The sequence below is a fragment of the Kogia breviceps genome, chromosome 3, assembly GCF_026419965.1.
Source record: "Kogia breviceps isolate mKogBre1 chromosome 3, mKogBre1 haplotype 1, whole genome shotgun sequence".
NCBI lineage: Eukaryota > Metazoa > Chordata > Mammalia > Artiodactyla > Physeteridae > Kogia > Kogia breviceps.
In genome coordinates, this window is record NC_081312.1 from 46,399,436 (window position 1) to 46,412,906 (window position 13,471).

Consider the following 13,471-nt stretch of genomic DNA (forward strand, 5'->3'; position numbering starts at 1 on the left):
CATCTCATTTGGAGGAGTGAGGCTGACACATCTTTTAGGATGTGAGGTGTGTGGGCACGCACACGAGCAGGGAGCCTGCTACTCAATCACAGGAGGGTGATTTTCTCAAAGCGATATCCACATTTATACATGCACAGGCTCACATTCACCTACACACTCAAGTGAGTTCTCATAGAGACAGAGCAGAGCTAGTCTGCAGGTGGAGGACACAACCGCCTTGGACAGGTCATGGCCACGCTAGTGTAGTCCATTCTATTCTCATCCTAGAGGTCTTGATGCTCTGGTTTTGATGGGAATGTTTAGAAGGCCAGGTGGAGATGGTTGGACAAAGACGTCAGTGAGAAGTAAAATGCCTCGTCATGAAGCTTGAAACCAGGCATCAGGATTCCTTTCTCTCCCTAATCCTGCATAACCAATCTGTCATAGAATCCCATTTATACCATTTCACATAGATTTTCAGTATAGCATTGTTGGTAATAACAAAACATGGAAACCATCTCAATGCACATTAATTGTGGCCCTGTTAAATTATGGTTTATGCATACAGGGAAATAGTACGCAGCCTTTAAAAAAGAATGAGGTGGTGCTTTTGTATTGCTAGAAATACTGAAAGCATGCAATGTAAAAAAAAAACAAGCTGCAGAGAAACATGTAAGCAAGACCTGTTTGTGTGTAAAAAGGATGCTCATGTGCTTATATATGATTATAATGTTTCTGAAGGGATATTCCGCACTGTTTAGAGTGGTTACCTCTGAGGAGGAAGATGGCAGGGCCTGGGGTGGAGGTGGGCGTATTTTTCACCTTTCACTATTTTGTTTAGCTTTGATTTTTTATGTAGAGCATGAATTAATTTTACAATTTATTTGAAAGTAGTTAAATTTTAAAAAGACACCATGTCAGAGGACTGTGAGTCCCCTGAGGGCAGAGCCCACATGGGTCTTGTCACAGGGAAGGGGGGGTGACATACCACACTCTCAGATAACCACGCCCACCTGCACCTCCACCCACAGGGCCATCTGCTCTAATCCACACAGCAAAGAGCCCACTTGCGGGTGGGGGAGAGGGAGACGGTGGCGGGAACCACCCTGACCAGGAAGCTACTGGCATTTCAGCTCCAAGGGATGCTACAAACCATCTCCTCTGAGCCAGATTTCTACAGATTTCAGTCTTTTTAAGGACATGCACTATAGGGGAGTCTCTCACTGCGCCTATAAGATTCAGCTGTCCTTTTCCTTAGAACCCAGTTTTAAATGGTCTGAAATATTGCACAATGGAAGAGAAAAAACTTGTTTTCCTTTCCCAAAGGAAAAGTACTGGTATTCACTACATTTTTTAAATAATCGAGATTTTTTGAGAAATAGCCCATCAAGCACGAATTATTCTAGTGTCAGACAGGGTCAAGGATATATGCATAAGGGCCGGGTACAGGGCAGTCACAGGCAGAAGGGGCGCTCTTACCCAAAGGACCACGTGGGAATTCTATGCTGCCTTACAGACACACACAGCGTGGCTGTGGTACCTTCTCTGGCCCGTGGGAAGGCCGCCTTCAGCCTGAGCGTCCAAAGGCCCAATGAGCGCTCCGCCAGCAAGGCCCAGCAGGCCCTGGTCTGAGGAAGCTGGCGAGAAGGGAGCCAGGGTGAAGGAAGATGCCTTTGGGGATCAGAGAGCCTGGAATTCAGATCCGAGTACCTTAACCTCTCCGGGCCTTACTTTCCTCATCTGTAAAATGGGCTAATGACATGTACTCTGGTAGTTCGCCCAGCACCCTGGGGAAGGTCCTCGGGAGCTGGGAGCTCTGGTCAGGGGCGTCGAGAAGAGGAAAGGGGAGGCGGGAGAATCGGGTCCTACCTTTCCCCATGACACGTGTGAACTGCCCAGGGAGATCCCCCTCTGGCAGGGGGGTGACAGCCAGCTCCCCGTCACAGCTGCTCAGCTGGTGCGGTTGGAGCCCGCCACTGGCCCCAGCCGAGGCAGTGGCCGTGGCTCCGGCGGCCACGGCGCTGTCTTTGCAGTCAGGGCTCTGGCTCTCCGGGCCCATCAGCGAAGGCGGGTGTGAGGCCTGGGACTCCCGGCGGCGAGCCTCAGGGGTGGCGCTCGGGGAGCTGTAGGCCTTGATGGGAGTCAGGATCATTTGGTGCAGCTCCTGGAGGGGGATGCGCAGGTTGCCCCCCTCGATGATGTCCTGGATGGTCAGACGGAGAAGACCTCCATGAGGGTCAGGAACTGGGTGACCCTCCTCCATGCCGTCCCGCCTCTTCCCCGAGCTGTTCCCACGCAGGGCTCAGGGCTGCTGAACCCTTCATTAGAATGTTCTTTGGAAGAGCAACCATTTAAAACTGAATCATTCTATTGTTAGCCCAGGTAGAAAACTTGGAAAATACATACAGGTATAGTGAGGAAAATATGATCACTTTAAAATCCCACTATCTAGTGATGATCACTAAAATGATTTTGGTACATTTCCTTCCCTGGCTTCCTCAATGTCTTTCTTTAAAATGCATTTATTTCGGGCTTCCCTGGTGGCGCAGTGGTTGAGAGTCCGCCTGCCGATGCAGGGGACACGGGTTCGTGCCCTGGTCCGGGAGGATCCCACATGCCGCGGAGTAACTAAGCCCGTGAGCCATGGCCGCTGGGCCTGCGCGTCCGGAGCCTGTGCTCCGCAACGGGAGAGGCCACAGCAGTGAGAGGCCCGCATACCGCAAAAAAAAAAAAAAAAAAAAAAAAAAAAAAAAAGCATTTATTTCGTTTACATTCACACACTTTAGAAGCTGTATAACAAAGTTACACAGGGTCACATGGTGGCTTCCTGACCTGCGTGTGATTTGTTTGAGATGAAGGAACATGCTCATTCACACCTTCATTCAGCGCATGATACAGGCAACACAGGCAGTGGTTAAAAGCACAGATTCTAGGACAGATGCCTGGGTTTGAATTCTGACACTGCTGTGTGACCTTGGGTAAATGACTTAACCTCTTTGTACCTCAGTTTCCCTGTGGGTAAAATGAAGGTAACAGTAGGACCTGCCTCATCAGGTAGTTGTGATGATGTTAATATTTGTAAAGCTGCAGGTTTCGGTGTTATGTGCTTCTTTGTTAAATCTATAAGTATGTTTTGGGTGCACTGACCTGCTGTGCACTGGGCTAGGCATGGGGATATGGCAGGAAAGCCAGTAGGGTTCCCTCAGGGAGATTACATCCTGCCATGAGATGAACATTCGTCATGCTAGAGACTAAGGCACAGGGCAGGGCTGCTGGGAGGGGAGGCTCCGTGACGGGGTGACATTGGAGCAGGAACCCAGTTGAGCCTGAGCTGCAGGTTCCCGGGAAAGAGCACTCCAGGCAGAGGGCACAGGCACTGAGGTGGGAGCCTGGAGTGTGTGAGGAACAGCAAGGAGGGCTGGGGTAGAACGGGGTGGGGGAGGGGAGGGCGTGGAAAATGAGGTGCAAGGAGCCATGGGGGCCTGAGTGTAGGAGTCAGCAGTCTGGGGCAGGCATGCAAGAATTTCTTCTACATGAGATGAGAACTGTATATACTATACAGGCAGACCTTGGACATATTCTGGGTTTGGTTCCCAACCACCTCAATAAACCAGTTATCTCAATAAAGCAAGTCACACAATTTTTTTTGTTTTCTGGTGTATATAAAAGTTATGTTTACACTACACTATAGTCTATTAAATATTCGATAGCATTATGTCTAAAAAAGACAATGTACATACCTTAATTAAAAAATACTTATTGGGGCTTCCCTGGTGGCACAGTGGTTAAGAATCTGCCTGCCAATGCAGGGGACACGGGTTCGAGCCCTGGTCCGGGAAGATCCCACATGCCGTGGAGTAACTAAGCCCGTGCGCCACAACTACGGAGCCTGCGTTCTAGAGCCCGCGAGCCACAACTACTGAAGCCCACATGCCTAGAGCCCGTGCTCCGCAGCAAGAGAAGCCACCGCAATAAGAAGCCCGTGCACCGCAACGAAGAGTAGCCCCTGCTCACCGCAACTAGAGAAAGCCCACGCGCAGCAACGAAGACCCAACACAGCCAGAAAATAAATAAATAAAACAGAAATCTTAAAAAAAAAAAAAAAAAAAAGACTTCATTGCTAAATAATGCTAGCCATGACCGGAGTCTTTAACGAGTCATCATTTTTTTGCAAGAGTAACATCAAAGATCACCGATCACAGATCACCATAACAAATATAATAATAATGAAAAAGTTTGAAATATTGTGAGAATTACCAAAATGTGACATAGAGACATGAAGTAATAAGCAAATGCTGTTGGAAAAATGTCTCCAAAAGCCTTGTTCAACTCAGAGCTGCCACAAACCTTCAATTTGCTAAAAAGAAAAAGGGAAAAGGCAGTATGCGCGAAGTGCAATAAAGCGAGGTATGCCTGTAATGTATATAATTGCCTGTAATACATACATGACTTTATATAATAAAATTAGATCCTCCTATACATAGAGTTTTATATCCTGGGCATTATTTATTAGAAAAAGGAGTGAAAGTTGATTCTGATAGACATCTATCTGTTTGCCAGATGCTCACAGAGGTGCAGAACAAGCTCAGATGCTTGGGGCTGGACATCAGGGGTTGGGGGGGGGTCTTCCCTGGTGCGGTGGGTGGACCTGCCCTGCCACAGTGCTGCCCAATGCTTACACAGGAGACCTCTCCCCGGGACCCGGGAAGGACCGTGACTATCAAGTCCCTGATTACTAATGAAGTATTTAATCTTCTGAGAGCCCAGAATAGCAAGGACATAATTTTAAAAGCCTGAAGTATGAGTACCAACCCATTCCTGGGATCCTCTCTTACCAAGAAAAATTGCTTGATGATGTCAAGGAACACAAGCTCATGGAACGTGATCATTTCTACACCCAGACCGCCCATCAATCAGTGAGAAAGGGGAAATCTGAGGACGCAGCCTTGGACAGGCATGTTTCAGTTCTGGGCAGCAAAACACCGACAGCCCGCCCCGTCGCTGGCGGGAACCTGCTTTGTTCGCGGGTTGAAAGCAGAGCCTGAACTGTGCCTCAGCCTAGTTGGCACCCCGGGATTGGGAGGGAAGTGAAATGTTAAGTAGCCACCAGAACTGTCTCAGACCTGTCCAGGGCCACTATCCGGCCTATTTCAGGGGAGAGAATCCCATTTTCCTTTTGAAGCGGCAGGCTTCAGGGAGTCTACCCTCTTCCTTCTAAACCTGGCGGAGACGGCCCTGTGTGGTGAGACCAGCCTGCAGCCTGTGTCTGCCAGCCTGATGCGTGAGTCAGGACGCTCCTGGTCATTCCCAGTTTTCCCACTGCCTGGGCTGGACCAGCCCTTTCCCAGAGTCTGATGCTGTCACGTGACTGGTTCCTTGACCTTGGACCTGGTGATCTATCAGGGCATGACACAGGGAGGCAAGCTAGCTGACTTGTGCCAGGAGAGCCCCTGCCGCCTTTCCTGACCAAACTGTGTGCCAGCTGGGCGACCCCCGCCTCGAGGTCCTCTAGTTTCTGCCAGCCACCCAGCCAGCACCTGGGTGTGGAAGGTCAGCCCTGACTGAGGAGGGGAAGGGAGAGGAGAGAGAAGGGAGGAGGCTTCCCCATGAAAGGGGGCTGCGCAGGCGGAGCTGGCAGGCCCCTCCGGGTGACCACATGTACCCCTGCTGTGCCATCCCACGTGGCAGCTACCACTGAGGGGAGCTAATGCACACTTGTGATACTCTGTCAACTGTCACTGAAACCTTGTCTGCTCTCGTCACGGGGCATGAAGGCTTCTGTAGTTACTCAGTGATGGGGAAGGAGATCTGGGTTATGCTAAGAGCTGAACGCCTTCAAACAGGGAACATATACGTGTCCCAAGTTCAGATCTTATTCTACTGGGCACAACTACACCAAGAAGGAAACCAGAAACATAATGAATAACGTTGGACACTTGCCGAAAATATCGCAATCAGGAATCATGCTTTGTTTGACTTCTGTTTTGACTTCAAAGCCACCGTCTCAAAGACAACACCTGGCCTGTGACCAGTTGGCAATGCTCCTGCTTACGCCAGCCTCCGTGGGGTGGCACTATATGACCATCCGGTTACATTCCTGACTCTTCAGAGTGAAGTCCGGAACTTAGCACTGAGGGCCCAAGTTGAGAAGGAAGCTAGCTCAATCCTGTACCCTCGACTGGCTGTGGGAATGAACTCCCCATGTTGACAGAAACAGGGAATCAGCCCAAGTCTCTACTGATCCTTCATACCATAAATGTAATCCTGTATTTTGAACACAAAGAAGCAAAAAAGCTGCCCGTAGGGGCTTCCCTGGTGGCGCAGTGGTTGAGAGTCCGCCTGCCGATGCAGGGGACACGGGTTCGTGCCCCGGTCCGGGAGGATCCCACGTGCCGCGGAGCCTGCGCGTCCGGAGCCTGTGCTCCGCGGTGGGAGGGGCCACAACAGTGAGAGGCCCGCGTACCGCAAAAAAAAAAAAAAAAAAAAAAAAAAAAAAGCTGCCCGTTAACTCCCGTGCGGAGCCGAGGAGGTCACGCGAGAGCAGAAGTGAGAAGGCTGGTCCTTCCTGCACAGCAGTCCACTCAGGCAGGCACAGCTCAGGGCCGACAAGTGGGAAGGAGGCTACAATCTGACTATCCCAGCCTTCCTGGCCTGGCTTTCTTAGGCCTTGGAGGAAGACTGGTGCAGAGCCTCTCTAGCGGTATGTAACAGCCACAAGGTGCCCATCATCTGGAAGCGAGAGCTTTGGCTGCCAGTGGCGGCCCCAGCACTTATGTAACTTCCCATGGCTCTATCCTTCTCTCTGTGTGAGAAGAACTGGACTCCTCACCCAACAGATAGCACTCCTGCATCTACTTAACTGTATTCTCCCTACAGGCCGGGCACTGTCAGACACTGGGGGTCTAAAAACAAATACGAGAGAATCTTCACCCTAAGATGCTTACGGTTACCGGGACCCGTGCAGCGTGAGGATACTGCCAGAACAGGGGTAGTGGGAACACAGAAGTGTGTGTGTGTGTGTGTGTGTGTGTGTGTGTGTGTGAGAGTGAATGTCTGTGAGTGTGAGTGTGTGTTTGTGAATGTGTGTGAATGTGTGTGAGTGTGTGTCTGTGAGTGTGAGTGTGTGGGTGTGTGAGTGTGTCTGTGAATGTGAGTGTGTCTCTATCAGTGTGGGTGTGTGTCTGTGAGTGTGTGGGTGTGTGTGAGTGTGTCTGTGAATGTGTGTGTGTGAGTGTCTGTGAATGTGTGTGAGTGTGTGTGTGTGTGTGTGTGTGTGTGTGTGTGTCTCCTTTCTCCAGGCCAGGTTCCCAGGCTCAGAGAATGGTTCAGCTTCATCACTGGGGAGTTAGTTGAAAAAAGACAGTAAATAAAAGCACATGGAAACATTTTCATTATTAAAGATAAACGCTGGAAAATCTGCCCTAGTGACCATTCTAATCTTCCCTTTTCCTTTTCTACCAAATACCTTGAGAAGTCTACACTGCCTGACCCCACAGCCTCGATATCCTTTCACACTCCCCGGTTCTTGGGTTTCTGCTTCCCCTCCCATCTCTCTGAAATCCTACTCATCATGGCTACCAGTGAGCTGCTGGTGGCCACTTCCAGGGGCCAGTGACAGTCCTCCTGGGATGTGACCCCTCCACGGTCCCTCCTTCACTCTCTGACCCTCGGGGGTCTGTCGCTGTTTGGTCCCTCCATATCCTCTGCTGTCTCCCACCCAGGGTCTGTTCTCGGCTCTTATCACTCGCCACACACTTCTGGGGGTACCAACCACCATTCACACACAAACGACCCACAGCTGAGCCTTTCAAAGCCTTGTGGACTCTAGACTTGTTCTCCTGGACACTGACTTGCTGTTTCAGCCTGGGTGTCCCACAGGCACCTCAGACTGCATCCGCCAAACTCAACTCCATTTCTCCCACACTATAGCTCCTCCTCTATTTTCAGTTCCCAAATGGCATGACACCCAAGCCCACACCTCCTGCCCATTCCTGGACTCCCGCCAACTGACTCTCTCATCCTTTTCCACCGTCACGGCCCCCGCCCTGGCTCAGGGGCCCACCACTGGCCACGGGCTCCCAGCGAGTCCTCCCGCCAGCACTGGCTCCCCTCTGCTTTCCATCCTCACCGCGGTGGAGTGGTCTGTTTCATCCCAGGAAGACGTCCCCACCAGCCTCAGTGAGGACGCGGATCACTCTGGATTCTGAGAGCACCACTACACATCTAGCTGTGGTACCTCGTGTCCCCAGCTCCCCGAGGGTGGCAACCTCGAGTTCCTCACGGTTAGCCTCACGGTTAGCCTCACGGTTAGTGGACAGGGGAAATCTAGTCCGAGGCAGCTGCTTAGTAAGTGTTCAGTAACTGAGTGGAAGCGCTCTGGACCTGGAGCTTATCTGCAGCGGCTGCTGGTTGTGAACTAGCCACGGGCGGGGTCCCGACCATCTCCTTAGAAATCTCTGGGTTCTATGTGAGGTAAAAATGCCATAGGAGGCAACAGAGCGGGAGAGGCGCAGCTCCCAGAGAAGAGGGAACAGAGCCAGGGGCTGAGTCCTCAATGGATGCTGAGGAGAGCTGCACTCCCACCCCCAGGCCATCAGCTCCTGAAGGGACAAGCTCGCAGGTGTCTGACTCGGGTGTTCTCAAGCAAGCCGAGCGTGGTGGTCCACAGCTTCCCTCCTCCAAGAAGTCACACCCAGTAAACTCATCATGCTTTCCGCTTGGCCAGTAGCTGCTCTCAGACTCTGTATTACATCTGTCATCTTTTTAACATTCCCAGTCCAGTGACCCAGGGAGAAGGTCTTTTTGTGGAGTCAACATTATTCTAGGTGTGAAATATAGGATACAGAAAGTGTCACCGACTTATGACAGGCTAGATAGAAAGTCAGTGGCACGTGAGGGCTGCCCAAGCCACCTTGCTGCCCTTGTGTTTCCACGTGTTGATTTGGTCCAACTTTGCAAGGAGTGGAGCTGACAGCAACTCCATCTCTCTGTCCCCCAGGTGGGTGCATATCCTCAGTGACAAGAGGATATGAATGAGTTCTTGAAGGATGCTCCAGAAATAAGTGCGGAAAACATCTCTCTTTTACCATAATGCTTAGCAATCTAATCCTTATGTAAAATGTTTTCTGTGCTTTTTAACAGATAAGGAAAAAACTGGCCTGTTGAATGTTCCTCCAAAGAGAACAGTTATATAAAAACGGCAGTAATCACTCTGTTAGACAAACTGCCTGGTAAAGGAGTTGATATAAAATTAAGAACAACTTCAAGTTCACTTGGATAGGTTACTTGTCATTTGTGATTCACTTTAATTAAGAACAGGCCTTTCATCAAGGAGGTGCCTATGAGTAGCCTCTATCTATCCATCCAGAGGTTTAAAAACCCACCTTCCTTATAAAGATGCATATTCTATAAATACATATTACTTTAAGTTTTATAAGATACGCATTAAGCAGAATTTTACACGTTGTCACACATCTTTGTGAATAAGGTAAAAAAAAATTCCCACGACATTAAAATGTTTATGTGCTGGGCTTCCCTGGTGGCGCAGCAGCTGAGAGTCTGCCTGCCGATGCAGGGGACGCGGGATCGTGCCCCGGTCCGGGAGGATCCCACATGCCGCGGAGCGGCTGGGCCCGTGAGCCACGGCCGCTGAGCCTGTGCGTCCGGAGCCTGTGCTCCGCAACAGGAGAGGCCGCAACAGTGAGAGGCCCGAGTACCTCAAAAAAAAAAAAGTTTATGTGCTTACAAAACTTGCTTTAGCCTCACCTACCTCAATACTTTGCTCCCTTCCAAAGGTACCCTGGGATTACTGGAAGAGATTACAACTCAAGCTCTGAAGGCAGCAAATATCAGTACCTTCCCACCCACCACTCCCGACGGCCTCCCGACAGCAATATACAAGGATCTCCACACTGGGGCGGAGGCAGCACTGGCTCACAAGGTCTGCTCTCTTTTGGACCTTAGATGGACTCATAAAGTCACCAAACCCTAAAAATGACATCCTTACTATGGTGACATCCAGATACAATGATAGGAAAAGGACGTGCTTAGGCAGCACACAAAAAGGGATGGTAGCAGCGAATAAACTGCTTTTAACAATGGAATAAACTCTTTTTCAGCACTGTGCATTTTTGAGATGGCTCTTATCAGAGTCATAGGGACCCATTCTGGTAAGTTAATGTCTGAAATTTTTCTCTGGAGAGCCTACCGTGCCTGTCTGTCAAATGATTCTGATCCTCTCTGTTGAAGCCTGGGGTTTACTTGGTGTTTGCCACGACGGGGGCAGCTTTTCCCCAAATAAGATCCTTCCCTGGGGGGAGGGCAGGAATGAAGCACATCTGTATGTTCGCTACACTGATGTGTCAAGATTGCAGCCTCTGATTGTGGGCTGAACACTCCTTCATCTCTACAAATGTATAAAAGGCAGAAGGGAATATATATAAAACATTTCCTCAGAGCTCTGAGATGGCCAGTGGTGGGATGCCTGGACGCGGGCAATAAGTACATTTCAGCGGTTAGATTACATAGAAGCATGTATAACCAGGAAACGTCACTTCAAAATCATTTCATTTTTTTCTGACTCTGGTAAGGAAACAGCATGATACTCTCTACAAGACCTGCCGATGACACTTTCAACTGAGAATCTCCCTTGGCCCATTTTCCCACGATGAAGGTGGAAGTGGTCCATCACCCGATAATGACTTACCCTTTCCAAAGACTTCAGGAGGTTTTGTCTCTCTTTGAGCTTCTGAATACTGATGACAATTTTGTGTCTTGCACCTTTGGTAACATTCTATAATGAAGTAAAAGTTATATTTAAAAACATATTTTTAAACCTCAGCTTAGAGATTCTTGGAAGCTATTTAGTACTTTACTGTCTTCTTGGTTCCCACATGTGTTTAGACTACTAAATATCCATTTGTCTCTCTCTTCAACATCCATTATCATCGACCTCTTCTTACTAAATACTTTAACTCCATCTGGCAACACATTTGCCTGTGTCTTTTGGCTGTGGCCTTTAGGAGAATGAGAAATAGCCAATTATCCCATCCAGCATGAAATGTCTTCATAGTCTTAAAAGATCACTTTTAGGTCATACACTCACTCCTTGGGTCCAGGTTTTATCATTTCGGTCCCTTCCAGTTTTCCTGAAGGTTCCAACCCCATACAGAGATACGCATTGCTTTCTCAAACCTTTCCTATGTTTACCCATCTTGAGGAGACATGAAATCCAGTGCAGTTCTCAGCTGGTGTCAGACAACACAGGCTGGTTTTTGTCAGTTTGCAGCCCCTCTTGGTTCTCCATAAGGAAAACTAGAATAGAGAACCTAAACCTATATTTCAGTCATCACTTCAGATAGAGGATTAGGATTCACAGTTAGGATTATATCTTCTTAACTGTGCATCTGTGGTGAGCCCAAAAGGATTCAGTTAAACATTTGTTGACTAGAGAGACTGCAAATTTCCAAATAGAAGATTCTTTCTCAAATCAGGTCTCTGAGGTAAACTTCTGATGACTCTCGCAAATATTCATAAAATTTCTCTTAAAGATGGGAACACCAGAGGTATTGCCTTTACTGAGGAAAATTAAGACTCAAATGGTGAAGCACTGGGGGCATATTTCTGTTTAGCCTTGACTTTGGGTTCACGTGAATTTTTACTCTGAAAAGTCTGTGCTGGTCTCTGGCTTTGCCCTCTGTGTCAATTATTTCATGTTTTTTCTCAAGTCTGTGAACAACTGATGACCGAGATTTTTTTCTCAACTCTGACCCAAACACAAGAATGCTCTTAGAGGAAGTTCTCATCAGTCCTGGGGATCTCAAGGAGTGATGGAGATAAAAAAGCAGTGGGAGAAGTGTTAGGAAGTTGAAATTAGGGCCTTTCATTCTCTGAGAATGTGCAGTGACTCTGGGCTTTGTCTTACAACTCAATACTGGTATTCAGCCAGGCCTGCAGAGGTTAACTGTGGATACTGAATATGCAGTGGGAAACCAGGATCTGCTGGGAGGTCTGCGTCCAGACCAGCCATGCCCCAAATGGTATAATCTCCTCTTCCTGCAGGGGAAATACTATTAGCCCATTCAGACCATTAATTCTCTCAAATCACCGCTCAAAGGAAACTGAGGTCAATTTGAAACATGCAAATAGCATTTTAAACAAGGGAAACAAAGACATTGGTCAGATCTAGTTGCTGGAGCACAGCATGGTAGGAAACATGCTTAGTCTCAGGGGCTCTGCTGACTGGCCTGGGCTTCGGTATCCACAGAGGGAAGGAGGAACTTTGTCCTTTTATGGCACACAGAGGGAACTGACATCTGAGATCTGGGGTAATCCCATTCTCGATGGCTGTCCTATGTTATTTAGGGTGGTTAGAAGAAAATATTTTGTACAACTTTCTCCATTCCAACTAAGATCAGTCTGAATGTGTTTTTGGACAAGTGTTGGGGAAGGTCTGAGACAGGAGCTGGTGCTTCTACTTCCTAACTACTAGAAGTCAGGTGATTTGTAACTGGACTGGACAATACACAACCAATCTGTCATCCTCCAAACCAGCCCTGGCTGGGCAGACAGAGGGAGGGGCCCAGGAAAACAAAAGCAGGGACACAGACTCTTTGAGGTCTTGGTCAATGTTACTTCTTCTGATTCCCTCCTAGCACCCTAGAAGTGTGCACCTAGGTTATTTCTTTTTCATAACACTCCTTCTCACCCTCATTTGCCCTGTGGTTACCTGTTCATCTTCCCATCTCCTACTGGACCCTGAAGGCAAGAACCCAGCCCTACTCACCATGGCCCGCTGGCCAGCACCTGGCAATTCCTAGAACAAGGCAAGCTACTAGGTGAGTACAGGTACAGGTTCAAACAAAGTCTGCCTTGGACTTGAATGTCAGATTCCACCCGGGGTACCTTCTCGAGGATAGCCAGCCAAGCACATACCTGGGCCTCCAGCTGGCACTCAGTGAGGGCCATCATCTCCTCGTAGGTCATCTGGGAGAAGAGAGCAGCATACTTGTGCAGACGGAGGCTTTTTAACCAGGCTGGAACATCTGTGGTGCGAGATGCACAGGAGGTGGGGAGAGAAATTCAGAGGGAAAGAGAAGAGATGACAAGAGATGTGGGAAGAGAGAAAGGAAAAGAAGGTGGTGGTCAGAGAGAAAAAAACGAAAGAAAAAAAACCCTTTATGTTACTACTTGTTTAATTTTGGCAGCAAATTACAGACTTAGAAGTCTTGATCCAGTTCTGATATTCCCACTGTCAGGCTCCCTTACTCTTTACACCAGGGGGTGGCTAACTTGGGGTCCATGGGCTTCAGAGCATACAGCAATTCTCTAAAATTACATCCCAATTTGTGAATATATGGGTGCTTTTCTGGGCAGAGGGTCATCCACAGCTTCTATAAGATTCTCAAAGGGATTCATGACACCAAAAATGTAATGGATTCACTGCTTTAGCCAGACTACTTCATTTTTGATTTCGAAAGAAATGACTTAGAAC

At 48.7% G+C, this 13,471-nt stretch overlaps 1 protein-coding gene across 13 annotated transcripts in view; it reads right to left on the reverse strand.

The window, feature by feature from the left end:
- Positions 1-13,471, reverse strand: part of SAMD4A (sterile alpha motif domain containing 4A) — a 233,191-nt gene that overhangs the window by 26,660 nt on the left and 193,060 nt on the right. For all 13 annotated transcript variants that reach the window (XM_059055712.2, XM_067028448.1, XM_059055716.2 and 10 more), the window contains 3 exons: positions 12,913-13,022; positions 10,685-10,771; positions 1,849-2,182 (listed from right to left, as the gene is read on the reverse strand). In XM_059055712.2, the coding sequence (XP_058911695.1) occupies positions 1,849-2,182; positions 10,685-10,771; positions 12,913-13,022 (531 nt within the window). The remainder of the gene's footprint in view (positions 1-1,848; positions 2,183-10,684; positions 10,772-12,912; positions 13,023-13,471) is intronic.